The sequence below is a fragment of the Podarcis bocagei genome (genome assembly GCF_964188305.1).
Source record: "Podarcis bocagei genome assembly, chromosome: 5".
Lineage (NCBI taxonomy): Eukaryota > Metazoa > Chordata > Lepidosauria > Squamata > Lacertidae > Podarcis > Podarcis bocagei.
This window is the reverse complement of record NC_138129.1, coordinates 91,433,690-91,461,364: the sequence shown is the minus strand read 5'-3', so window position 1 is coordinate 91,461,364 and position 27,675 is coordinate 91,433,690. Positions and strand designations below refer to the sequence as shown.

General features: G+C 43.8%; 1 protein-coding gene across 4 annotated transcripts in view; it reads left to right on the top strand.

Annotated features, from left to right (window-relative positions):
• HMCN1 (hemicentin 1) overlaps positions 1–27,675 on the top strand; it is a 329,394-nt gene that overhangs the window by 241,611 nt on the left and 60,108 nt on the right. For all 4 annotated transcript variants that reach the window (XR_014008183.1, XM_081194243.1, XM_081194242.1 and 1 more), the window contains 14 exons: positions 2,920–3,051; positions 4,095–4,244; positions 5,278–5,437; positions 8,569–8,693; positions 12,989–13,172; positions 14,222–14,319; positions 17,413–17,691; positions 18,472–18,668; positions 19,063–19,144; positions 21,045–21,181; positions 22,959–23,100; positions 24,231–24,375; positions 25,337–25,464; positions 26,271–26,427. Coding sequence is in view for 3 of the 4 variants with exons in the window: in XM_081194243.1 (XP_081050369.1) it covers positions 2,920–3,051; positions 4,095–4,244; positions 5,278–5,437; positions 8,569–8,693; positions 12,989–13,172; positions 14,222–14,319; positions 17,413–17,691; positions 18,472–18,668; positions 19,063–19,144; positions 21,045–21,181; positions 22,959–23,100; positions 24,231–24,375; positions 25,337–25,464; positions 26,271–26,427 (2,116 nt within the window). In the remaining variant the exon portion in view is untranslated. The remainder of the gene's footprint in view (positions 1–2,919; positions 3,052–4,094; positions 4,245–5,277; positions 5,438–8,568; positions 8,694–12,988; positions 13,173–14,221; positions 14,320–17,412; positions 17,692–18,471; positions 18,669–19,062; positions 19,145–21,044; positions 21,182–22,958; positions 23,101–24,230; positions 24,376–25,336; positions 25,465–26,270; positions 26,428–27,675) is intronic.

Genomic DNA, 27,675 nt, shown 5'->3' with positions numbered 1-27,675 from the left:
CCTTCTGCCATTTTCCAAAACATTCCATTCTGTCCACGACCTGAAGGGTCTGAAATAAAAATAGCATTTTAGGCAAAACACACATCTTTATAGCTGCGATTCGGCCTGACAAGGTAAGTTTCAATCTTGACCAAATATCCAAGTCTTTTTTAATTTCCAACCAACATTTTTCATAGTTATCTTTAAAAAGGTTTAAATTTTTGGTGGACAAGTATACCCCCAGGTATTTCACTTTTTTAACCACACTTAGCTCTGTCTCTTTCTGATACTCCTCTATCTCTGTAGGTGTCAGATTTTTGACCAAAACCTTAGTTTTTTGTTTGTTTAGCTTAAATCCCGCCACCCGACCAAACTCCAAAATAAGTTCCAAAACTCTTTTTGTACTAGATACTGGCTCCTGTACTGTCAAGACTAGGTCATCTGCAAAGGCTTTCAGTTTGTATTGTTTCGCTCCGACCTCTATACCTTGCACCAGCTGGTCCTCCCTAATCATATTCAGCAAAACCTCCAGAACAGAAATAAATAGCAGAGGGGATAAAGGGCACCCCTGTCGTGTCCCTTTTTCAATTCGAAGTTCCTCCGATACCACATTGTTCACTATCAGTTTAGCTTTTTGTTCTGAATAGATTGCTTCTAATCCATTTTCAAACCCCCGTCCCACTCCCATCCCTTTCAAGTTCTTCTTCATAAACATCCAAGAAATGTTGTCAAATGCTTTCTCCGCATCAATAAAGATTAAAGCAGCCCTTGTATTTTTAATTCGCAACAGCTCCAAAATATCAATAATGTTCCTGGTATTGTCCGACATGTGTCTACCAGGGAGAAAGCCTGCTTGGTCCTTGTGAATTACTTCGTTTAATACATTTTTAAGTCTACTTGCTAAAATGTCTGCAAAAATTTTGTAATCCACATTCAGGAGTGAGATGGGACGGTAGTTCTTAAGCTGAGTCTTTTCCCTTTCTGACTTGGGAATCAATGTGATAAATGCTTCTTTCCACGTTTCCGGTGCCTTCCTCCCCTCCATGATCTGGTTACAAACCTCCAACAACGGTTGTATCAAGAAATCCTTCAAAGTTTTGTAATATTTGGAGGTGAGTCCATCCGGGCCTGGAGATTTGCCCAGCTGCATGTTTTGGATGGCACCTTCAATTTCCTGTTGAGTTATTTTGCTGTTAAGAATTGATCTTTTATCTTGACTTATTTTAGGTAGTCCATTTGTTTCCAAAAATTGGTCCATTTCCGATTCTTTCTGAGGCCCCTGTGCGTAGAGCTCTTTGAAATATCTGTGGAAGCACTTTCTTATTTCTTCTGGTTTCTGAACTATTTTTCCTTGAATCTCCAGATTTGTAACCGTATTTAACTTTTGTCTTTTTTTCAGCTGCTAAATGGCAAGTTTTAGACACAGCCCAACTTGAAGAAAGCCAAGCACAGTAATAAAGAGTTGAGGGCTCAGCTGTGAAAATTTTAGTATTGCCTTTACAAAAAGGTTTAAAAAACCTAAATGGCACAAATTCAAAGAAAGGAATACAAGATAAGCTGTTTTAGATTTTAAACAAACTCCCATGGTCTAGATATTCCTTCTGATGTTAAAGACTGATACAGGGTGTTTCCAGTCACAGGTTTATATACTATAGGGGCTGTGACATGGCCCTAGCCCACGTCCAGGCTTTTGACAGAATTCACACCCTGGATCCCTTTAACAGGATACTCTTACTGGGGAGGGGCTGGCGAAGGCAACAACCTCCCCTCCAACCAAACAAAGGCTTACCCAATGCCTAAGCTCACAAAAGTTGTGACGATTGATACTAGGTAGGCGAAAACCAAATGGCCGGTGCCAAGTGGAAAAAATTCCTACCTGGCCCCAACAACATGGCGACCAACAATTGTCCATAGCAAGGCCATATCCGAGCAAAGCATGAAAAGAGGGCGGGTGGTTTGGGCGATCCAACAAAGAGGCTAGGAAGAGGGGGCTGGCCGGCTAGCCGTGCAGCGATTAAATTGCCCGTGGCCACACCCACCCTGCCAGCTGATTGGCTGGGGCCGTCTTCCAGCACAGATGACGCGGGCGGCTGTGACATAGTGGGGAAGGCAGCATTTCCTTTCCACCCTACGCCGGAAAACTGTTGAGGCTCGGCTTCAGCCCCCGCGATACCAGGGAATCCTCGGATACATCATATCCTGAGCCAGCCAATCAGCTGGCTCGGGGGGCATGGCCTTGGCTATTTGAGGCTGGCACTGCCAAGGGTCTCCCTCTTTCCTGCGCCGCAGCTGGCCTGGTCTATTTTATTGTTATGTAGATGAAGTGGGGGGGAGGTAGCGCCATCACCTTCCCCCAAATCAAAGGGTAGTCTGGTAAAGGATTCCGGGGGCGTGGCCTTGTCATAAGCTTATGGAGGTGTGGGCCCATGGCACGCCACTGCGTGGTGACCCCGGGGGGAGGTCCTAGTTGACGTGCCTTAGCAGGACTCCCCCTACGGGTGGTTAACCCTCACCGGCCTTCAAGCAGGCAGGCTGAAGCCGGTTAGTTGTTAGAACCAATGCCTAAGCCAATACCGCTCAATTCCTGTAATCAATAAAGTTGTTGCCAAATTTGACCCATTAACTCGAATTCTTGTGTCTCGTGTCTTTATTTTGGAGGGGGGAGGCGGGAACTCTCCATGCAACACCGGCCACCAGGTAAAAGGTCAGCAGACCTAACCAACAGACTGACCCATATAGTTAATTGACCTACTTTGCTGTGCATGGGGTGCGTCTTAATTATGTTTGTGCTTATGATGATTGCATAACAGGAAGCTGTGGCTGGCTGGAGAGAGAGAAAAGGGGGCAGAGTGTGGGGTCTCCAGTCAGAGCATCTCCTTCTCCCAGATGAGCCTTTTGGGTTATTATGTGCATGTGTCTTACCACTGTTCTCATTCACAGTGCCCCCCAGCATTGAAGGCCCTGACCTGGAGTGGATCAGTGAAACCATCAGTAACCCTGTGACCTTTTCGTGTGACGCTACTGGAATTCCTCCACCAACGATAACGTGGCTTAAGGACGGGAAGCCCCTCGGTAATACGTTCTGCAGCTTCCATAGCCATTAGTCATTTTAAATGGTCAGACAAGATGTGAAATGGAAAGTAAAGCGGGTTGTGTTTGGCTACAGTGGAGGTGATCCTCAGGGTTCTTGAATATGGCTTCCAGAGATGACACTGTTTCTTACTGAGCTACAGTCAGCAAAAGAGACAGGAAGACAGGCAATTGGGGGGGGGTGTCTTTCACTGCTCTAGCCTCTAGATTCTATGGTTTTTCTCGTAGTATGAAACTCCTCTTCTGTTTTAAAGTAATCACTATTGCAAGTAATCAGAACTTGTTCAAAAGCTGGATTTCTCAAATGGTGGAAATGGGTGCCATTTTGTGACATGGCAAAGAGAGCAAAGAACGGATTAAAAGGTAAAGGGACCCCTGACCATTAGGTCCAGTCGTGGCCGACTCTGGGGTTGCGGCACTCATCTCGCTTTATTGGCCGAGGGAGCCGGCGTACAGCTTCCGGATCATGTGGCGAGCATGACTAAGCCGCTTCTGGCGAACCAGAGCAGTGCAAGGAAACGCCGTTTACCTTCCCGCCAGAGCGGTACCTATTTATCTACTTGCAATTTGATGTGCTTTCGAACTGCTAGGTTGGCAGGAACAGGGACCAAGCAACGGGAGCTCACCCCATTGTGGGGATTCGAACTGCTGACCTTCTGTTCAGCAAGTCCTAGGCTCAGGGACCCTGAGTCAGCAGTGTTCAGTTAAGTGTCAGAGTCTGAAAGTCAGTTGACTCACCTACACCAAGTCTAGTGAAAGGACCATAGACTGTAGGGGCTCTCCCCAGCCTGTCATTCCAAGACTGGGGACTCACCCGCTGGGCTGTTGTGCCAAGATTAACAGGGCTGGGTGGGAAGGAAAGCAGGGTGAATCAAATGGGACATATAGGCCTTTTGTTCCCATTCCCTAATTAAGCTGGTTGTTTATTTTTTAGAAATAGCTTACATGTTTGAGGTGAGAATGATCCGGTTTGTAACAAACCGAAACTTCTGCGGTCTGATTTCTTCTTGTTTCCCTGCTTTTAGAAAACTCTGCGTCCCTCGAAATGCACATTTTGTCAGGCGGCAGCAAGCTGCAAATTGCCAGGTCTCAGCATTCGGATAACGGGAACTATTCCTGCATCGCTTCAAATGTGGAAGGCAAAGCTCAGAAATTTTACGTTCTTTCTGTTCAAGGTATGTTTGTGTATACTCTCCTATTGGCTTGTGTCCAACGTAGCACTTAGTGAATGTTCCATATGCACGAGGAATGCTCTACCTCTCATGTGACCCCTAAACGTGTTCGTAGAATACCACCCATGGTACAACTTCGCTGTACCCTGATACCATGACATTTCACATTCTTCCCCTCCAGCAGCAACTGGCAATTTTGAGCAGGTTGGAAAAAGCAGAATGACATGGTGGTTAACGGTGTTGATATGTTCTACTAGACTTTAGTACTTGTACAAACATTGGCAGACCTTTAGGGTGTGAAATATACTCAGAGTCCTGTAGTGATTTCATGCTCCTCATTGCAGCTTGTAAAACAGTGATTGAATTGCCCCCCAAACCTCAGGCTTTTATATACATATTTACACAATGAGTCCTGTCTGATTGGCTGATTCTGCTTCCCTCCTGGAGCCTGATTGGTCTTTTCCTGCAGGCCAATCAGTTGTTCCATTCTACAATCCTACCACCCTAATAGGCTGATTAACTTTCTCCTGGAGCCTGATTGGTCTTCTCCTGCAAGCCAATCAGTTGTTGCATTCAGGATCCTACTTGCCTATTGTTCTAGGATACAAGCTTAGTACAGTGGTACCTCAGGTTAAGTACTTAATTCATTCTGGAGTTCCGTTCTTAATCTGAAACTTTTTCTTAACCTGAAGCACCACTTTAGCTAATGGGGCCTCTTGCTGCTGCCGCACCGCCGGAGCACAATTTCTGTTCTCATCCTGAAGCAAAGTTCTTAACTTGAAGCACTATTTTTGGGTTAGCAGAGTCTGTAACCTGAAGCGTATGTAACCCGAGGTACCACTGTACATACATAACAGGGTGGCAGATGTGCTTAACCCAGGGGTTGCCAATGTTTGTGCTCTCCAGGTATTGTTCAACTACAGCTCCCATCATCCCATGCTGTCCATGCCCACAGGGGCAGATGAGAGTTGAAGTCCATCAACACCTGGACTCACCTGGACTCACATTACTAATACACATTTCCACCATCTTAAAGTTCCTCCAGATATTGCCGGCTCGGAAATGCCAAGTGACGTCAGCGTCATCCTTGGGGAAAACATCCAGCTTTCGTGTAAGGCCCATGGAATTCCGGCGCCTGCAATTCAGTGGCTGAAAGATGGAAAACCAATTAGTGGCGGTGAATCTCCGCGGATAAGGTTAAGTGTTGCATTTTCTCGTTCTAAAGCAAGCCAGAGTCTGAGCAGGAGTTAAAACAGAGAAGAGGAATAGAGGCGAGGAAGCATAGAAGGGAAGATATATGGGGGAATGCCAGGATAGTGGGAATACCACTGCTTTTTCTGGGGGTACTCAAAAGTACGCAGTACCAGCACCATTTTTTCTAAAACAAAAGCACTGCTTTTTGCCCCAAAGAGCCCATCTCATCACAAGGTGGTATTAAAATCGGCTTATTTTGTTCCAACTCCCTTTTGCAAACCAACTAACCTGTCTTACATTATTCTTTCTTTGATGCTTCTCTTCTGCTTTTGTTGTTGTTGTTTGGTCATTTAGTCGTGTCCGACTCTTCGTGACCCCATGGATCAGAGCACGCCAGGCAATCCTGTCTTCCACTGCCTCCCGCAGTTTGGTCAAACTCACGCTGATAGCTTTGAGAACACTGTCCAACCATCTCGTCCTCTGTCGTCCCCTTCTCCTTGTGCCCTCAATCTTCCCCAGCATCAGGGTCTTTTCCAGGGAGTCTTCTCTTCTCATGAGGTGGCCAAAGTACTGGAGTCTCAGCTTCAGGATCTGCCCTTCCAGTGAGAACTCAGGGCTGATTTCCTTAAGAATGGATAAGTTTGATCTTCTTGCAGTCCATGGGACTCTCAAGAGTCTCCTCCAGCACCATAATTCAAAAGCATCAATTCTTCGGCGATCAGCCTTCTTTATGGTCCAGCTTTCACTTCCATACATCACTACTGGGAAAACCATAGCTTTAACTATACAGACCATTGTCTTTGCCCATGGAGTTTTCTTGGCAGGGATACTGGAGTGGCTTGCCGGTTCCTGCTCCAGGTGGATCATGTTTGGTCCAAACTCTCCACTATGACCTGTCCATCTTGGGTGCCCTGCTCGGCATAGTTCATAGCTTCTCTGAGTTATTCAAGCCCCTTCGCCACGGTAAGGCAGTGATCCATGAAGGGCATCACTTTTATTTTGGCACAGTCTTCCTTTCTTTGGTCTCCCTTTCTCTCTCTCTCTTTTTTGGTATATAATTTTAGTAAATTTTCTGTTTTACAATTTAAAACACTCGTTTTACATCCTTAATCAAAATAAAAAAATTCCTTCCAGTAGCACCTTAAAGACCAACTAAGTTATACACCCGGACAACACCATTACTGGCCCCAACAACATCACACATACCATCTCGGGACTATTTAATTGCTCATCGTCTAACATTGTGTATGCCATCAAACGCCAACAGTGTCCTTCAGCTCTCTATATTGGACAAACAGGCCAAACCTTACGCCAAAGAATAAACGGACATAAATCTGACATCAAGAATCACAAAACAGAGAAACCAGTAGGAGAACACTTCAATCTCCCAGGACATTCTATACAAGATCTCAAAGTAGCTGTTTTACTACAAAGGAATTTCAGAAATAGACTGGAAAGAGAAGCTGCTGAATTGCAACTCATTACCAAACTTAAAACCATGGAGAGACCTGGTCTGAACAAAGACATTGGATTCTTATCTCATTATACATGACTAAGCCATTTCTCACCTTCTCACCCCTTGCCTTTTCCTGTAAGACCTGTTACAGTCGTTAAGAGTCGTCAACAGGCTCATCTCAGCTATCTGCCAATCTCCCATTCCCACCACTCTTCTGAGTAATACCCCTCCCCACCTTCTCACTATATAGAAGGATCTGGCAACTTCTGTTTCAGTGTATCTGAAGAAGTGTGCATGCACACAAAAGCTCATACCAAGAACTAACTTAGTTGGTCTTTAAGGTGCTACTGGAAGGAATTTTTTTATTTTGACTATGGCAGACCAACACGGCTACCTATCTGTAACTTTACATCCTTAAGATATGAATGGCTTCCCTTCTTCTCTTTCAGTGGTTCATTTTACATACCATAAATCCCTGCATATTTTGCAAAAACTATACCATTCAGTATTCCATTTTTGCATCCATCAGAACTTGTTCACACTATTGAATTTATCTTACTGCTGCCGGTGTTTTCAGCCGCACACAATTATTTCCCATATGTGCAGTAAACGTTTTCCAATCTTCTCTCAAGGTATGTTCTTCTTGTTCTCTTATTCTGTAGGTTAAGTCTGCGAGTTGTGCATATTATGTTACCTTAAGCTTGTCACTCTTCTTTAGTTGGGACCTCACTCGTTTTCCATTTTTGGGCTAACAAACCCTCTCTCCCCTTCTCAGCTTCTCTACTTCTTATATCTCTGTTTCTCACACTTAATTCTGATAACTAGCATGAACAGGAGGACAAACTGGCTCACTGCTATAAGGATGGTTAAGGTAATTTATAGGTGGGGAATTTTGAACACTTCAAGCTGGGTGTGTTTAGCCTGGAAAAGAGGAGAGGCAGAGGAGATAGGATTGTCATTTTCACATGGATTCGAGTTACAAGAAAGGAGTTTCCGACTTAACATCAGGAAGAACTTTCTGACAGTAAGAACTGTCAGTAGAATGGATTCCTTTGGGAGGTTGTAGACACTCTTTCACTGGAGGTTTTTAAGCAGAGCTTGGATGGCCATCTGTGATGGATGCTTTAGCTGAGATTCCTGTATTGCAGTGGTTTGGACTAGATGACTCTCAAGGGCCCTTCCAACTCAACAGCTCTATGATTCTAAGATGCAATGTGGTCACTAGGCATTGTTATACTCCAGGGGTTGGCAAGGTTTACTGGCCCTCCCATGGAGATCGTCTGTGGGCCGGACTGGTGCAGTGCAATGCCAGAAATCGCATCTGCGCATGCCCAGACAATGGAAATCGCACCTGTGAAGAAGTGATTTTCGGTGTCTGGACATGCGCAGACAGATGCGATTTTCGGCACTGCTCGATGAGTCTCTGCGCTGTGCCGTGCTGGTTTAGTGCAGCGCAGGGGACTCACTGTGGGGGAGGCTCGTGGGCTGGTAAAACGGTCTTCGTGGGCTGCATCCAGCCCATGGGCTCCATGTTGCTGACCCCCTTATACTCGGTTTACCACAAATTACGGTATATAATTATAAATCTTGATTCAAGCTTATTTCTCTCAGTCTTGAGATTAACACCCTAACTCAGCCGCTTCCAATTATTCCATTTTCTGTGATTCCTTCTTTTAGCTTGGCTCCAGATGGCAGCTTGCTCAGTATTGCTGGAGCCCTCACAAGTGATGTAGGGAAATATACTTGTGTTGCTAGCAACCCTGCGGGGGAAGAAGACCGAATTTTCAATGTCAATGTATATGGTGAGTATTGTTATTAAGTGGTTGGTTTTTTTTAGCATGATAAGGTTAGAAGCACCTGTCTTATGATTCTCTGAATGAGAAACACAAGTTTTCTTTTTTAACCAACCATGATTTGCCAATGCTTTTATGTTGATTTTATTCTTCACCTTGAAATATTTTTTTTATAAAGGCGCAGATTATAAACAAACAAATAAAGATCAAATCTGCAGTGTAAAGGAAGAAGAGCTCATGGAAACAGTTATTTTGCTAATAATAACGTTAACTAAACAGGCTTGGGGAATTAAGCATTATGGCTGGCTAATGTAAAGATCTCTGGGGCTTAAAACTATGAAGCATTTCATGTAGCTCATAGGTGGTTCAGGTGTAGGGCAGGTGGGTATGGCTTGTCCGAAATTGCTTCACAGGTCAAACAGTGAAATCTGGACAGACCAAGTTTGGCCCATGGGCTGTAGGAGATTATTCACCCCCTGCTGTAAGAGGACAAGCCCAGGAAAAATGTAGGCTCAGTTACACAACTATGCAATCCCATTCAACCTTAAAGGTAGGTGTGTGTTCGCGTGTCCAATTGCCTGGAAATTCGATGGAAGCTTTAAAATTACTAAACGTTTTCAGTCTCAGAAGACTCATTAAAATATTTGTTAGGGAAACACAAAACAATCATTTTTGTACAGTCATAGTTTTATCCTCCCAACTTATAATATATTTTCCAGTTTGATTCTTGAGACTTCTGGAAGTTCACCTATGGTGAGAGAAAGCATCAAATAAATTTTAATAATAATTAATGATGATGATGATGATGATGATGATGATGATAATAATAATAATAATAATAATAATAATAATAATAATAATAATAAATAAATATACCATATTTTTCGCCCTATAGGGCACACCGGCCCATAGGGCACACCTAGTTTTCAGCGGGGGGAAATCAAGGAAAAAAATATGATCCCCCCTGCCGGTTTTGCGAGAGGTGAGGGAATCCCCCCACCTCCCAGAAAAGCCAGGAGAAGCCGCGCGCTCTTTAAAGGGGTTGCGCGGCTTCTGCGGACTTTTGCGAGAGGTGAGGGAATCCCCCCACCTCCCAGAAAAGCCAGCAGAAGCTGCGCAGCCGCTTTAAAGAGCGCGCGGCTTTTGCCTGCTTTTGCGGGAGGTGGGGGAATTCCCCCATCTCCCGCAAAAGCCCACAGGAGGGAGAAGGGACGGACTCGGCCAGTCAGTCCCTTCTCCCTCCTTGGGGAAAAGCCCCCAAGAGCGGCACGCTCTTTAAAGGCTGTGTGGCTCTTGCGGGCTTTTCTATGAGGTGGGGGAATTCCCCCAGCTCATAGAAAAGCCCGCAGAAGCCGCACACCCTTTAAAGAGCGCGCGGCTCCTGCGGGCTTTTAGACCCAGCTTGTGGGGCTGGCGGTGGGGGGAAGCGCTGCTTTCCCCCACTGCCAGCCTCAAAGCTGGGTTGGAGAGTAGCGGGAAGGCATCGCGCGCCTTCCCGCTGCCCCCCGATCCTCTGAGGCTGGCGATGGGGGGAAGCGCTGCTTTCCCCCACCGCCAGCCTCAAAGAGCAGACTCTTCTGGCTTCAGCGAAAGCAACGCGAAGCCTCCAGAGTGCAGGCTTCCTAGGCTTTGCGTTGCTATCGCCGAAGCCAAGGAGTCTGCATTCGCCCCATAGGATGCACGCACATTTCCCCTTCATTTTTGGAGGGAAAAAAGCACGTCCTATAGGGCAAAAAATACGGTAAGTTGCCAACTTCCACTGCAGGGTATTCTACAGGAAGTCAAAGTAACTGATGCTTTTCTGATCCAGGCTTTTCAAAAGAAAAGCCGTTTCCTGACATTACATTAATATTCATTTAATTGTATTTATAGGTCAGGCTGAGCAGACTATTTTCCAATGAACATTTTCTGGGAGAGGCGTGAGAAAAAGTTTCCTAAAAGATCCTAGCAGCTTGTCATTCTGCACCAGTTTGCTGCTGTTCTCAGTCTCAGAAATGCCATCTCTTCCTAGTAGTGCTGGCATCAACACAGCCAACTCTATGATGAGTGAGGGCAAAGGAAGCTAATTCATAGTGAGGGTAGATCTTCTTGAATAGGCTTTGTTGGAATGTTCAGTGGGGAGCATTCAGTGCAGCTGCCAAAGCAAATTAGCCCCTGGTAGTGTGGGTTAAACCACAGAGCCTAGGACTTGCCAATCAGAAGGTCGGCAGTTCGAATCCCCATGACGGGGTGAGCTCCCGTTGCTCAGTCTCTGATCCTGCCAACCTAGCAGTTCGAAAGCATGTCAAAGTGCAAGTAGATAAATAGGTACCGCTCTGGCGGGAAGGTAAATGCATTTCCGTGCGCTGCTCTGGTTCGCCAGAAGCGGCTCAATCATGCTGGCCACATGACCCGGAAGCTGTACGCCGGCTCCCTCGGCCAATAAAGCGAGATGAGCGCCGCAACCCCAGGGTTGGTCACGACTGGACCTAATGGCCAGGGGTCCCTTTACCTTTACCTTTTAGTGCTGCCAAAAGTGTTTTTGAGCGATAAGAAACAAGTATGATGCATTAAACATTTTCTGGGTTCTCTATATCTCTCTGTGGATCATATACAGTGGTACCTCGGGTTAAGCACTTAATTCGTTCTGGAGGTCTGTTCTTAACCTGAAACTGTTCTTAACCTGAAGCACCACTTTAGCTAATGGGGCCTCCTGCTGCTGCCGCACCGCCGGAGCACGATTTCTGTTCTCAACCTGAAGCAAAGTTCTTAACCTGAAGCACTATTTCTGGGTTAGCGGAGTCTGTAACCTGAAGCGTATGTAACCCGAGGTACCACTGTATGTAACATATAAATGTACCTATTCCTATTTAACACTGTGCGTAAACACATATGCTGGATAACCGTGACTCTTAAGATGGTGCCAATTTGTTATGGAAACTGGCTAGTCTTGGCTCATTCTCTAGAGAGCAGAGTAGTCTCCAAGTACATTCCTCTATTTAGCCCCTTTCCTCCCAGCCTCACTTCTCCCTTTCCTGGTGCCTTGGGACTGGACCAAGAACGGACTGCCTATGAGTCAGCGTCCATGCATTTCCGAGAAGTGTGTGAATTGCGGTTTCCAAAAAAGCAGAACTCAATGGGCTACGGTTGCACCGTGCAACTGCAGGGTCCAGTTGACTAACGTCAAGACACAGTAGCTATCATTTGTGCTTCCTTTGATGGCCGAAGCAAGATCTGTTTCTGGCCACAGGCACAATTATGTGAAGTTATGTGAAAGATTTATAAAGAAATTCAACATGACGGTTATCTGGCTAAAGGAATAGCATCCTCAAGCATCCTGACTTTCAATAGTGTTTGGTTTGGAACACTGTGGGGAATGTCTCCTTGGATTAGGAAAGTGTTATTACTTCAATCTTGGGGTTCAGCATAAGGTGAGCTTCATCAGGATTTTTTTTTAGCATCTACCGTTTAACGTATAAGCCTGGCCAATACAGTGGTACCTTGGTTCTCAAACTTAATCTGTTCCGGAAGTCAGTTCCATAACCAAAGCGTTCCAAAAGCAAGGCACGCTTTCCCACAGAAAGTAATGCAAAATGGATCAATCCGTTCCAGACTTTTAAAAAACAACCCCTGAAACAGCAATTTAACATGGATTTTACTATCTAACGAGACCATTGATCCATAAAATGAAAGCAATAAACGATGTACTGCAGTCACACAGTCAGTCCATCAGTAGCCGAACTGGGTTCCACACAGTCACAAAAGCAAAGCAAAAAAGCCCCCAAAACAAAAAACACAAAATAAATAGCAAAAGCAGACAGACCTCAGCGTAACACTCAAAACGGAAATGTGGCACTCAAATTGGAAACGTAACACTCAAAACAGACCACATTTGGCTTCTGAAAAAAGTTATCAAACCAGAACACTTACTTCCGGGTTTGCAGTGTTTGGGTTCCAAGTTGTTTGAGTACCAAAGCGTTTGAGAACCAAGGCACCACTGTACCTCTGTTCATATTCTGAAGCCTCCATCCTCTTCCCTTCACCAGAGGTACCCAGTTCCAGATGTGGTACCCAAGACCGGTATAAGCTTTTAACAGAAGTCCCACATGACCCCATTCTTAAGCTGTTTTCTATGTTGCTCCTGTCACTAAATGGCTTTCCCCCCCTATAATACTTTTTTTAAAAGATAGTTACATAGTTTTACTGATATTACTCTGTACTGTTTTAATTTGAGTATAAAATTTGTTAGAGGCAAGGTGAAACTACTGGGGAAAAAATAAGTTGTTTTTTTGTTTGTTTTTGCTGCATTTGGTTACAAAATTTAGTTCCACCCACTATAACTAACAATAAAGACGAACCTGAGGCTCTAACTGTGCTGCTGGAGACTTCAATAAACATTGAATGCCAGGCTGTGGGAACTCCACCACCGCAGATCAATTGGCTGAAGAATGGGCTGCCTCTCTCTATCTCCACACACATCAGGTTGCTTTCAGCTGGACAGATTCTCAGGTAAGGTACCAGTTCTTTCAGTCCACTTTTGCACATTTTATGTAAGAAGATCTTACATAAAAGTAGGCAGCTGAAAGTTAAATCAATACAATTGTTATTTTGTGGCACTTGCTTTCTGCATTTCATTCAATCCAGATCATGGGTAGGCAAACTAAGGCCCAGGGGCCGGATCCGGCCCGCGGATGGTCTGGGAATCAGCGTGTTTTTACATGAGTAGAATGTGTCCTTTTATTTAAAATGCATGCCTGGGTTATTTGTGGGCCTGCCTGGTGTTTTTACATGAGTAGAATGTGTGCTTTTATTTAAAAGGACATCTCCGGGTCATTTGTGGGGCATAGGAATTCGTTCATCCCCCCCCAAAAAAAAAAATAGTCTGGCCCCCCACAAGGTCTGAGGGACAGTGGACCGGCCCCCTGCTGAAAAAGTTTGCTGCCTTGTTGCCCAACCAGCATCAGACCTATTTAGTTCAGTGATGGAACTACATGTTATTCCTTCAGTTCTTCCTCCTGGTATCTATTTTAGAAGTCCTGAAAAACTCGCAGGGCGAGTGTAAGGAGTGAATTTCATGCTTAACTGGCTCTCTAAGAATATTTTTTTATTAACCGACCAATCACATCAAATCAAACCAAATTACATAAATTCCAAATTACACAGCTGAATTTTAAATTTTTGTTGGGGGTACCCATATTTCAAGTTCCGAAGGGGATCCAATCAACTTCTTGCTTCTAACTGCTGTTTTAATGTCCACAAATCTAACCTTATGATGTTCACAGTACTCTCCAGTCCTTTCTTATTGTTTTTCCACTCTCTTGTTGTTATTTTCATATATTTTCCCTTTCCCTTTGTGACCTCTGATAGTCTCCACAAGCTGGTTAGAACAGTTTATAATTCTGCGTGGATATTATTTTTTTTATCCAGTAGCCATATCCAGACGTTTTCCATATAACATCACTTCCATACATCAAAACAGTCTTAGAGTCATTAATCTTCACCAATCTGCCTCCTTTCTCAAACCATTTGAAAAATGACTTTGGTTGTGTCCCTTCCAGAATTGTAAGAGCACAGATAGCTGATGTTGGCATGTACACATGTGTCGCCTCCAACAGAGCTGGTGTGGACAACAAGCACCATAGTCTTCAAGTTTATGGTAAGCCTCATTCTGTGTTGCAAAGGTAAATTGTAAACATGAATTTCAAGTCCTATGTACATGTGTACTACTTAAGATTTCTGTTCTGGACCTGAATCAATTGCACCACGAAAGTGCCTCACAACTTCTATATTGTCTTCCTTCTCAGAACCTCTTGTTTTCTTTATCGGTTTCAAGCTTTAAGGTCTAAGGATTTCACTTAAAATTTCAGTCCCCTTCTCAGGGTCTCTGGAGGAAAGAGATGAAAAAGCAGACACGCTAAGGAGGTGTGCTATTTTCACCCCCATCCTTCTCCCACATAATATTTTAGTATAATTTTTAATTGAAGGGCTTTTCATATTACATTTTAGCAATCATGTTACAGACATAAAGTTTAAAAGCAGTTACCTCTTCAGCATATTCTTCCTGTTCAGTGTCTTCTCTTCCTGTTGGCCCTTCAGAACAACAGGGTTTTGGCCCTTCAGAACAATTTGCTGAATACTTTAGCGCTGAGCGGGGACTGTGTACCTTGTTAAACATTGCTTTCACTGTTGAAAAGCAGCTCTCATGTGTCTTGTGAACACACTTCTTTTGTTGGAATTTTCATTTCCGTCTGTTCCTCGTGTTCTGCAGCTCATTTGTCCACCTTGCTATTGTGGTGACCCATGCTATGTTGACATGGCTGCTCCAGATTTTGAGGGGCCCTTGGGCAAGATACCTTTAATGGGCTCCCTCCCTCGGGTAATCTGCCCCCTCAGCTCCCCACACCAGAGCCCACCCCATTCAGGAGGGTTCCCTTACCTTTGAGAGAGCTTTTGTTTATTTGTTTTTTAAGATTATATTTAATGGGAATTTAAAGTTAAACAATACAAATCAGTAAAAAGAGAATAAAAAGTACAAAACATACACTACACTAAAAACAAAAACAAGAGCAAAAGAATAAATTTAAAAACAAATCCAATATTCCCATATCCTTATCTTCATTAACTTGTTTCATCGACCTCCTCACACCTCCCTTTTTTGTATTCTAATTATTAATTATATCAGCAAATCCTTTCCATCTTTCACTGTATTCTGTCCTTTAGTTGTCTTAATTTATTTTAGCCTTATCTTACCATAAAAAAGAAATAACCTTAGAACTTAAAAACTTATTTATACATAACTCCTTATAACATTTCTACTAAAGCCTAATAGTTTCATTCCAAGATTTTCCCAACAGTCATTAATTTTGCAATATTTCTCTAAATGAATTTTTAAACTTTCTGCCAATCTTCATCCACCGTCTCTTCTTCCTGGTCTCGGGTTCTGTCAGTCCTTTCTATCTGTTCCATCTAGTCCATCAACCTGGTGATCTTATGTCCGAGGCTCTTAACTCTTTTCCATGTCCCTTCTGCAGATCTTCTTCATAATTGTACCTGCACTTTACTTTGTCTACTGCTGGTCTTGTACTTACTTTCCTTCCTTTGTCTCTGAGGAGTAGATCTCGGGGGAACAACCTAAGAATGTCTTTATCCCTTCTCAACCGGTCAGCCCGTTCTCCATGGTTAGCACTAAAATCCAAAAAATATTCCAAAGCATACTTCAATGTCCCTCCAAAGTTGAGGGCCTCGACCACTCCAATCTCCTCCTGGCCCAAAACCAAATCCCAAAAGTCAGGACATCCCTGCATAGGAGGATATGACCAACTTGCCATCTCCAGTCCCGACAGGACTCCGTCTCTCCAAGTCTGACTCACTCCAGATTCAGTCATCAGAAACGACAGCTTATGTTCCTGCAAGGCCACATCTCTCTCAACTTGTATTACTTGAGGTTCAACAACCACCTCCTTTGTCTTCTCCGCGGCTTGCCCTGTCAGGGCAGATTCCTGGGTCAATTCTTGAGCAGGTTCTATATCAGTGTTCACTGTTTGACCGAAATTATCAATTGCAGTAGTCATCAAATCCATCTTCGCATGAAGCTGCTCCAACAAAGCACTTGTCCTGCACAAAGCAGACACTAAGGCTTCCTGTGTCAACATTCTTGTCCAAGGTCAATGTCTGTTTCTCACGATCCTTAATCTCTACAGCTGTAGAGTTCCCCAGGTCCACTCCAACAACAGTTCAAAAGCTCCCTCTAGAGGAAACAATTTCTATTTGTATCCATCCTTTTACAAGCAGATCCAGCAACAAAATTGCTTTCGTTTTTCAAATCTTTGTTCCTTTTTAGTGCAAAAGGAAACATTGGAGTCAATATGTTTCTCTTATTTGACTATCTGTCAACATACGTTATTATTCACAGTCAATGAACTTTCCCAAAACGTCTATCTTTGACAGCCCGTTCCCAGGTTCAAGACGATAGAAATTTGTCTTTCTTTACTCCCTCTCCTGCAGGCTTGAACAATTTAAGATTTCCCCCCTCTTCTCCTGCTTCCAAGGGTTTTTTTTGTAATTTTAACCGATGGAAATTTAGTCCTTTACAGATAACTTTCCAGACTTTAGCTTTGGATGTCTTTGCTTCAAGCTATTTACAAAAGCGGAAGGCGGACTTCCTGTTTAGACCTTCCCGCTCCGGTGCCAAATTACGAAGTTTAATAATCCAATTTTCCGTTCTACTCACGGGTACTTGTTTAGAGTCCAATTGTCCACAGGAAAAAAGTCAGCGCTCTCCGACAACAGCAATGCGGCTTCAATCCGTGAAAAGAGCAATCGATTCAAAGCATTGCGCCGCTCACCCCACGTCGCTCTGGATCCCCGTAGCCAGGTTTCCCCGCGAGTAGGGGAGGTGCAAAAGGTGCCAGCCGAATCCCAGGTCCACAGGCTTCTCCCGCCTGTGGTTTTTGATGGGTCCTCGTCTCGCCGTGGTGGTCCAGACCCTGATTTTTACGGAGCGGATTCCTCCAGATCAGAGGAAATCCGCCATTGCCGGTGGCGCTAATCCGGAAGTCCCTTTGAGAGAGCTTTTGAAAGGGGGTGCTGGGGGAGGAGGAGGCAGGAAAGTCACCCAACTCTTCCACTGGTGGCTCTTAGGATCCATGCCAAAAAAAATCAGTTTAGTTGACTAAAGTTTTGTCTTGAAATATATGCATATTTATATTCACTGAATACCACTGAAAACCATTGTGTTTTCTCAATGCAGTATCACCAAGCATAGACAGTGGTGGAGGAACAGAAGAAGTAACGGTTGTAAAAGGGAACCCAGTCTCTTTGGTGTGTTCGGCTGATGGAACACCAACCCCTAATATGTCGTGGCTTAAAGATGGCCAGCCTTTAAACCTTGGTTTCCACATGTCTCTGGAAAACCAAGGAATGGGTCTTCATATAGCAAAGTCCGAGACTGATGACACAGGCAGATACACCTGCATAGCATTTAATGAAGCTGGGGAAGCCAACAAGCATTTCGCTCTTAAAGTGCTGGGTAAGTATTCTTAACTCTTTTTTTGTAATTCAGTCTGACTAGGGAGTAATAATAATAATAATAATAATAATAATAATAATAATAATAATAATAATAATAATAATTTATTATTTGTACCCCGCCCATCTGGCTGGGTTTCCCCAGCCACTCTGGGCGGCTTCCATAGAAACCAAAAAACACTAAAATATCATACATTAAAAACTTCCCTGAACAGGGCTGCCTTAAGATGTCTTCTGAATGTAAGGTAGTTGTTTATCCTTTTGACATCTGATGCGAGGGTGTTCCACAGGGCGGGCGCCACTACCGAAAAGGCCCTCTGTCTGGTTCCCTGTGACTTTGCTTCTCGCAATGAGGGAACCGCCAGAAGGCCCTCGGCGCTGGACCTCAGCGTCCGGGCAGAACGGTGGGGGTGGAGACGCTCCTTCAGGTATACTGGGCCGAAGCCGTTTAGGGCTTTAAAGGTCAACACCAGCACTTTGAATTGTGCTTGGAAACGTACTGGGAGCCAATGTAGGTCTTTCAAGACCGGTGTTATGTGGTCTCGGCGGCCGCCCCCAGTCACCAGTCTAGCTGCCGCTAGGTAAAGGTAAAGAGACCCGCTTTAATGTTGAATCGGAACAAACTGCCATTTGGGCTTGCCATTCTTAGGTCCAGTCTTAGGAGTGATTCACACAACCGCAGTGTCAGAATTGCTTCTTCCCGTCTTCTTCCCACACCGCTCCATTAACGTTTGGATACATTCCTTTTGAGTAAAATTTATGAAAGTTTCTTCTTCCGCAGAACCCCCTCAAATTAATGGATCAGGTCATCCTGAAGAAATTTCTATAGTAGTAAACAAACCACTGGAGCTCTTCTGTATTTCTGATGGCATTCCTATCCCCAAAATCACATGGATGAAGGATGGGCGGCCAGTCCCCCAGACTGATGATATTCGTATCCTGAGAGGGGGAGAGGTCCTTCGGATATCTAGTGCTCAGGTAACTATAATACAACCATTCAGTTGTGGCCAATCTGTTCCCCCCCCCCTCCATTATTTCAATAAGTCTCAAATCATCTCAAATGCAATTCAGTCAAATGTTTGAACCTCACTGAAATCCAGGAAGAGTGTCCAGAATCCTTTTAATCTTCCAGTTTATCTTCCTTACTGTATTCTGACATTTCGTTTGTTGTCAGTTCTGCTTGTCTTCTCCCTCCTTCCCTTTCTGCCAGACATAAAGGTAGACACACACTCTTTCTTCTTCCATCCATGCAACTGTATTGGTGCAGCACTGATTAATGGGTGATGTAGCCAAATGGTTTTCCAACTACTGCCATTATTTGTGTTTAATTTGAATGTTATCCCTAACTGAGCCTGTCTGGGTGTTCCTGCAGGTGGAAGACACTGGAAGATACACATGTTTGGCTTCAAGTCCTGCAGGAGACGATGACAAAGAATTTTTAGTAAGAGTACATGGTAAGGTTAACTGAAGTCAAAGAGTACAGTAGTGGGGGAGAAATCTCTAAATGCTTCTATTGCATTGCTCAGTTTTCACCCACCTGTTTCTAAGGCTAGATATTGTGAAACATAACAGCCCTGGAAAAGGCAGAAGAACACAGAATACCACTTCCAACTGGGATTTCTTGCTTTCTGCTGAAATTGATTTCTGCCTCTTCAGAAGAGAGCAATAAAATAGCCTAACTTACCTGTATTCAGTAACTAAGGTCAGAAACATCAGCCAACAGAAAATGTGCTGACACAGCTTGTGAAGGTTAGGAATGCTCCACAGTGCACAAATATCAAATTCATGTCAGTCTGACCCATAGACTGCACTCTAGAGCTCTTTTTATGTGACCGCCATGCAAATATCCAAAGTGTCTGTGTTTTTCAGAAGCCCTTTCTTTCTTAACCTGCCTGAAGCATCCCTGGTGGTGGTGGTGGTGGTTTGGTTATGAGTTTGAATGGACTATGCATTACAGTGTCTGCTGAAACAGGATCACAAGGCCTTTAGACTTCCCTCCTCAACCTGGTTGCCTGCCACTCGTCTCTGAAATACAATACCCATCAGCCCCAGTTAGCAGGTCCAATGGTCAGGGGTGGGAGATGATGGGAAATGTACAGTGGTACCTCTGGTTAAGAACTTAATTCGTTCCGGAGGTCCGTTCTTAAGCTGAAACTGTTCTTGACCTGAGGTACCACTTTAGCCAATGGGGCCTCCCGCTGCCACCGCACCGCCACCGTGCAATTTCTGTTCTCATCCTGAGGTAAAGTTCTTAACCCGAGGTACTACTTCCTGGTTAGCGGAGTCTGTAACCTGAAGTGTTTGTAACCTGAAGCGTTTGTAACCCGAGATACCACTGTAATCCAAAGCATCTGGAGGGCACAGGGTTGGGGAAGGTTGCTTTAGAGCAAACAATTATACAGTGGTACCTCGGGTTACATACGCTTCGGGTTACAGACTCCACTAACCCAGAAATAGTGCTTCAGGTTAAGAACTTTGCTTCAGGTTAAGAACAGAAATCGTGCTCCAGCAGCACGGCAGCAGCAGGAGGCCCCATTAGCTAAAGTGGTGCTTCAGGTTAAGAACAGTTTCAGGTTGAGAACGAACCTCCGGAACGAATTAAGTTCTTAACCAGAGGTACCACTGTACATTTCCCATCATCTCCCACCCCTGACCATTGGTCATGCTAGCTGGGGCTGATGGGTATTGTATTTCAGAGACGAGTGGTACTTAAGTAGTTAACCCGAGGTACCACTGTAAAGGGAACCATTATACAGATCAAATTATCTTGGCTGAGAACATGCTGGCGAGGTAACCAACATTTGTCAATGGGAGGTTCGCCGATCAATTAAAGCTGTTCTACATGAACATCATGTGACAGTTGTATGGGCTGAATTGGTTCATGTTGGGAGAATCAGGCCTTGGGGTATGAACCTGAGCTGAACCAGGCTATAGAGATCTAAACTAGAACTTTGAATTAGCCTGGAAACTTAATTGGTAGCCCGTGCAGTTGTGTCAGAATTAGTATTATATATTTGGACTGTTCTACCCCAGTCAACAATTTGGCCACTGAATTCTACACTAGCTGAAGTTTCAAAACCATTTTCAGAGGCAGCCACATGTAGAACACATTGCTAAAACCCAACATAGTTATCAGAGTATAGGCAACCAAAGTTAGCCACAGAATACATGTAATAGCACATGCCTCTTGTACAAAGCATGACCTTCATTTTGAGAATTGCCTATAGGAAGCGTAAATTACCTTGAGGTATGCAAAATTTCATAGCAGGTAGAGGTTCGTCAACTTTTGGCAACTTCCTGCTAAGTAAATTAAGTTTTCGTTTACCATTATTTGCTATGATTTTTCTCTGACAGTTCCCCCTAATATTGCTGGCACAAGCAATCCTCACAATCTCAGTGTGCTGCAGAACAGGCAGATTATACTGGAGTGCAAATCAGATGCAGTGCCGCCTCCTACAATCACATGGCTCAAAAATGGGGAAATTATGCAGGTATGTGTTTTTCCCTTAAGAGTTGTTGTTCTCAGTCTGCCCCCAAACTTTTCGCAGATGCTCAAACTGCATGCATAGTTGTGACTGAGGTTTCGTAGAACCATAGAATCATAGAATCATAGAGTTGGAAGAGACCACAAGGGCCATCGAGTCCAACCCCCTGCCAAGCAGGAAACACCATCAGAGCACTCCTGACATATGGTTGTCAAGCCTCTGCTTAAAGACCTCCAAAGAAGGAGACTCCACCACACTCCTTGGCAGCAAATTCCACTGTCGAACAGCTCTTACTGTCAGGAAGTTCTTCCTAATGTTTAGGTGGAATCTTCTTTCTTGTAGCTTGGATCCATTGCTCCGTGTCCGCTTCTCTGGAGCAGCAGAAAACAACCTTTCTCCCTCCTCTATGTGACATCCTTTTATATTTGAACCAGCCAAAAGTGTTCCTGCTTCCCAGTTGCAGATATTTTATTTTATTTTATTTATATCCTGCCCATCTGGCTGGATTTCCCCAGCCACTCTGGGCAGCTCCCAACAGAATATTAAAAATAGAGTCAAACATTAAAAACTTTCCTAAACAGAGCTGCTTTCAGATGTCTTCTAAAAGTCATATAGTTGTTTATTTCCTTGACATCTGATGGGAGGGCGTTCCACAGGGCGGGTGCCACTACCAAGAAGGCCCTCTGTCTGGTTCCCTGTAACCTCACTTCTCGCAGGGAGGGAACCGCCAGAAGGCCCTTGGAGCTGGACTGGGCAGAATGATGGAGGTGGAGACACTCCTTCAGGTATATTATTTATGTTTGCCTGGGGACCCACAGACAGGGAGCCGTGTGCATGTAGGTCTGATCCCTACAGTTTGTACATCTCAATTTTATGGTGCATATTCTGCGTGAATAGTCCATGTGCATTGGGCTTTACATATGGAGATCCCATCAAAGTGAAGCATATGATCTACGTTCCCATCCCACCCCAGTCTGAAACCAGGGCATGGTGTTGGGGGAATCTGACGAAGCAACCTTTCTGAAGCTTAGCAAACCTTGGTCTTGTCAGTGCCTGGATGGCTGACCTTTGGGATCTCATGTAAGTCCTCTTGAGTTTCATGATGCAAGAAAGGCAGACTCATAGCTGTCAACTTATAGATTTGAAAATAAGGGACCAGCAGCCTCGAAAATAAGGGACCAGCAGCCAAAATAAGGGATTTTCAGAGCACAGCTATGCTGAGCCCCTCCCAGCCAAAGGCAGAAAGCCCAGCCAGCAGCCAAGCAAAGCCTCAAGCCGTGGTTCCCACAGCGCAGCAACCCGGCAAAGGGGATACAGCAAGGGAAACCACCGTCACCTCTCCGCTGGGAAGCGCTGAGCAAAGGCGAGTCCCCAGGCAACGCGGCCGATTTGATCGGCGCAAGGCTGCAAGCTCTACCCCCCAGTAGTTCTTAGACTTCTTATTGGGTGAGCAACGCAGCCAAGCAACACAGTTGGAGCCTCCCTCCTCCCTGGCAGGCAGGGAGGGAGGGAGGGAGAGGAGCTGCTTCCTTTGAAACCCGGGAAATTTAAGGGACATCATCAATAAGGGACAGCAGCGGGACACAGCGCTGGGATAAGGGACTTTCCTGTCAAATAAGGGACGGTTGACAGCTATGGGCGGACTACAAAAATACCTGTGCGCTGTTCCTCACCATTACCACTAGATTCTCACCGTATTGCTTCCCATCTTGTGAGCAGGTACATTGTTGATTCTGTACCTTGGGGAAAAAATAATTTCAGCTTGTGGAAACTCTGTTACCAGGCAACGGCCCGGGTTCGCATCTTGTCTAGTGGGAGATACCTTCAGATCAATAACGCTGACCTAAGTGATGCAGCAAGCTACACCTGTGTGGCAAGTAATGTCGCAGGCCAAACTACAAGAGAATTCGTATTAGCTGTAAATGGTAAGAAAAGGAAACATATTCCTACGCAAGCTTTGCATGGTTGATAACGTGAGAGAATGCCAAGCGCATAAGTAAACATTGCATTGGGACACAGTAACCGTTTTATTTCATGGTGGAAATTATCTTTACACACAAGCCATTTTTGACCACACGTGCATGTGGCGACAGGTATATATGCACAATACAGTTTTGTGACTCTGAGATTGTTCCTTTATTCCTTGAATGAAAGAAAAGTGACGGCGTTTTCGTTGGACTCCATCGCTTTCTACGACAAGTGAGGGACTACACGTATGAATTTATTTATTGCATTTATATATGGCCTTTCTGCAGAGGCAGCCAAGGCCGTTTAGCAATTTTAAAATTTAGAATAAACAAAGGCTACAAACTATTCTTAGACCAACTTCAATTTGAAAACTCTCCTGTTCCTCCAGGGCTATGCAGGCAATTAAGAGTACACCCCAGCAATGGTCTGTTGATGTTTGCTTTTAATTTCTGTTTGCTTTTAACTTTTTATGATTTTATGTTTTTATGTTGTTGTAAACCACTCTGATAGTCTTTTATTTTATTTTTTGTAAAAATATTTTATTCATTTTTCCAACAAATACTTTTTTACTCAACAAATAACTTTTTATAGAGACTAGAAAGAGTTTCCAGTCTTCTTTAAAAGATTCTAAATTTGTATATTTTATGACTGTTGTCAGTTTTGCCATCTTTGCATATTCCAAGGTGTTTATCAACCATTCTTTGAGGGTGTTCTCTCCTCCTACTATTTCTGTGCATAAAGAATCCTTGCTGCTGTAGTCCCATACATAAATACCATTGAGGCTTCCTTTGGTAATATTCTTTTATGAAAAAGCGGTATATAAACATGTTTATAAATAAGCTCCCTGACCCGTACCTATTTGCTTCTGCCTTCCCTTAAATTTAGTCACTGATTGTCTCCAGGGATAGAAGGTAGGGTTAAATTAACCATGCAATAGAGGCCTAATATCAAATTCTATTAAATGAAGCAGAGTTTTAGAAGATGATTTTACATCCAACCCCATATGTTCAGGAATGGCAGAAAACCCCATGTTTAATGGAAGGCAAGCAGTTCTTCTGATGCTTCCTGGAATTCTCCTTTTATACAGTTGCTCCTACAATCAAGGGTGGCCCTCAGACCGTGACAGTGAATATTAATATGTCTGCTGTTTTGGAGTGCACTGCGGAAGGCATACCAGCCCCAAGGGTTTCATGGAGAAAGGATGGAACCCTTTTTGCAGAAAACAATGCAAGGTAATAATGAGTTGGCGAAACAGACAGAATCTGTGTGTACACACCATGTTTTGAAGCACCACTCTCCCCAGGTGCTGGGAACTAGCGCTGAGAGGGGTAAACTACAATAAACATGATTCTTTGGGGCGGAAGCTGTCAGTTTGCATTTCTTGGCGCAGAAAGTATTGATCTGATGTGTAGAGATCTTTCTCATTCTACTGAATTCAAGAGGGTTCTGGAAGTTTCTGTGTGTGAAAGAAATAAGCAGAAGGTTCGTGATGTTTGGGTTATTCCTTCAGAGAAGCTGAGTAAATTGTCTCTGTTATCTCTTCTGTCAAGGTCATGCTGACTATTATAAGAGGCCAGAAGAAGCCTGGGTTTCACTTTCTCTTTGTATCTCACTTCCTTCTGGCGTGGTATTCTTTATATAGTGTAAAGTTTTAGCCTTATTATAAGTTACTATACGTTTAAGTTGTCTGCTGCAACTGGATTTCTTAGGGACAGTGCCAATCCTGAATGTTCTGGATTTGTGACCATTTGCCTTCAGTAGCAGTAAAGATCTCCTGGATGACATTTTAATTGCCTCTGGTCTATTTGGGGGGGATCCTGCAACGTGTTTACGTTTTTACTCTGCTAACTATACGTCAGAGATCTGCTCTTGATCAATACTGAGTAGAATTCTATGACTTTAAATTCTGTGCTTTAAATTCCACATGCTGGTGACAAATAGGGAACAGAGGGGTAATGAGAGCTGGGAGTCCCTCGAATCTGGTGGTCATCATGTTGCCTACCCCTGCAGAAGCACTTGTGGTCTAATCTGATTTCAGCGTACATCTTGACGCAAGGACTCAGTTCAAAGAAGGGGCCTTTTTCCTGCACCTTCCAAATCGCTCCTTTCGGCATCTGTTAGAAATAGATCCTGTGAATGGGGAGATTATTGTTGCGCATGTCTGTGTTTTGAATCTTCTGTGTCTTGTTTTAGATATTCCGTGTCAGACAACGGATCTCTTCATATACATTCAGCACACGTTACCGACACGGGGCGCTATCTTTGTATGGCAACCAATGTGGCTGGCACTGAGCGCAAGCGAATTGACCTGCACGTCCATGGTAACTATGCACTTCTACAGATAAGCATACGAAAGAAGAGTATATGTGTTAACAGTCTCATTTCCCTTTATCTGAATAAATGAGATTCCTGGTCTTTGTGTTTGTTTGCTCTTTTCCCCAATACTATTTCCCAGATAAAATATGTCATCTGTATCATGAGCATGTCAGTTTGCTTTTCTTAGTGCAGAAAGTATTTATCTGATGTGTAGAGATCTTTCCTATTCTAATTAATTCAAAAGGGTTCTGGAAGCTTCTCTGTGTGAAAGAAACAAGCAGAAGGTTCCTGTTGTTTGGGTTATTCCTTCAGAGAAGCCGAGTACAGCTGGTTTAAACTGGCTCTGTTATCTCTTTCTATCAAGGTCATGTTGACTACAAAAGTAGGGCCAGAAGGAACCTGGGTTTTACTCTTTTCTATCTCTCTTTCCAAGTCTGTGGTGTTCTGTATAAAGTATACTTAGTGTTAAGGTTCAGTTTTATTATAAGTTATTGTAAGTTTAAGTTAAGTCTGCTGCAAGTGGATTTCTTACGGACAGTGCCAATCCTGAATGTATTGGATTTGTGACCATTATGCTCATTTGCCTTCAGTGGCAGTAAAGCTCTGCTGGATGAAATATAATTGCCCCTGGTCTATTTTTTGGGAATCCTGCAATGTGTTTAAAGTTTTTGCTCTGCTGACTATACATTGGAGTTCTGCTCTGGATCAATATTGAGTAGAATTCCATGACAGAACATTCCCTGCATTCAGATTGTTCCTTATCAGAACCTTGATAAAGACTGATGTGTGTGCATGCGCTTTTCTCCACTAGTTCCTCCATCTGTTGCTCCTGGTCCTGGCAACATTACAGTAACTGTGAATGTCCAGACCACCCTGCCATGTGAGACCACAGGGATCCCTAAGCCAGCAGTAATATGGAAGAAGAACGGACACCTCCTTAATGTGGATCAGAATCAGAGCACATTCAGGTGAAATATGCTATCTCTGTTGTTTGTGTCAAGCCATTAGCGCATGGGTAGGCAAACGAAGGCCCGGGGGATGGATCCGGCCCAATCACCTTTTAAATCCGGCCCGCAGACGGTCAGGGAATCAGCATGTTTTTACATGAGTAGAATATGTCCTTTTATTTAAAATGCATCTCTGGGTTATTTGTGGGGCATAGGAATTCCTACATTTCCCCCCAAAAATAAAGTCTGGTCCCCCACAAGGTCTGAGGGACAGTGGACCGATCCCCTGCTGAAAAAGTTTGCTGACCCCTGCATTAGTGCATACACTGCACTTTGTAGCGAGAAAACCAAAAAGTGCTCATTCAGTATGGATTTTGGCAATGGGGAATTTATATTTTCCCATTTATCTTGTATTTGAGAATTGCCTAGACTCAACCCAAACAATTGCAACAAACCCTTCATAAAAGGTATTTCGAAGCAATTGGTCACAGTCTTTGGCAATGCTTTGTGTCTCTTACTCTTATTAGACAGCTTAATAAAAACTGCCTTGTCAAATTGCTTAGAATTCCTGCAGCAACTTTCATTCAGAAACTTCATTATGAAAGTGCATTTTACACCTCGGCAATGTTAGATGGCAGCTGCAAAACCCACAGGCTGCTTCTGGTTTCTGAATTATTTGGGGGATGCTTTTGCCTCACATGATGCCAAAGAGCCTGATTCTAAATTCCAGGCAAGGTACTCATGCCTAGGTAGATAAAGAGAAGCGTAGACTCTTTTTTATAAGTTTGTTTTTCTTAAAGACTGGAAAGGAATTTGTTGGGATATTTTAGGAGGTATAGGATAGCCCCTCTGAAAATCCAAGCCAAAAATAATTTTGGATTCCAATCTATGTTCTAATGGTTATTTTTAGGTCTGCTTTGCAGCTAATCCAAGGACCTGTAAACCAACCACTGTGTTGCAATATAGACAAGCTGAACAGAATAACATAACATGATGGCCAATAACAATGGCACTAAACACTATATTAGACTAATACAAATGATCAGAAATTGCAAGCAAAGTCTCTAAATCTTTTTCACCAGTCGCGGTAGAATAATTCAAAAGTTCAATATATACATAATCTGTCACCAAATGTCGCCGGAACAGAGTTTCCGGATAACCAGTCTGTTTCGTTCAATGCTTCATCAGCCAATCTTGATCAATTCTTCATCAGCCAGACTTGTAAGAATTAATCTGAGAAGGATGCAGTTCAATTTCTTAACAAGCCAA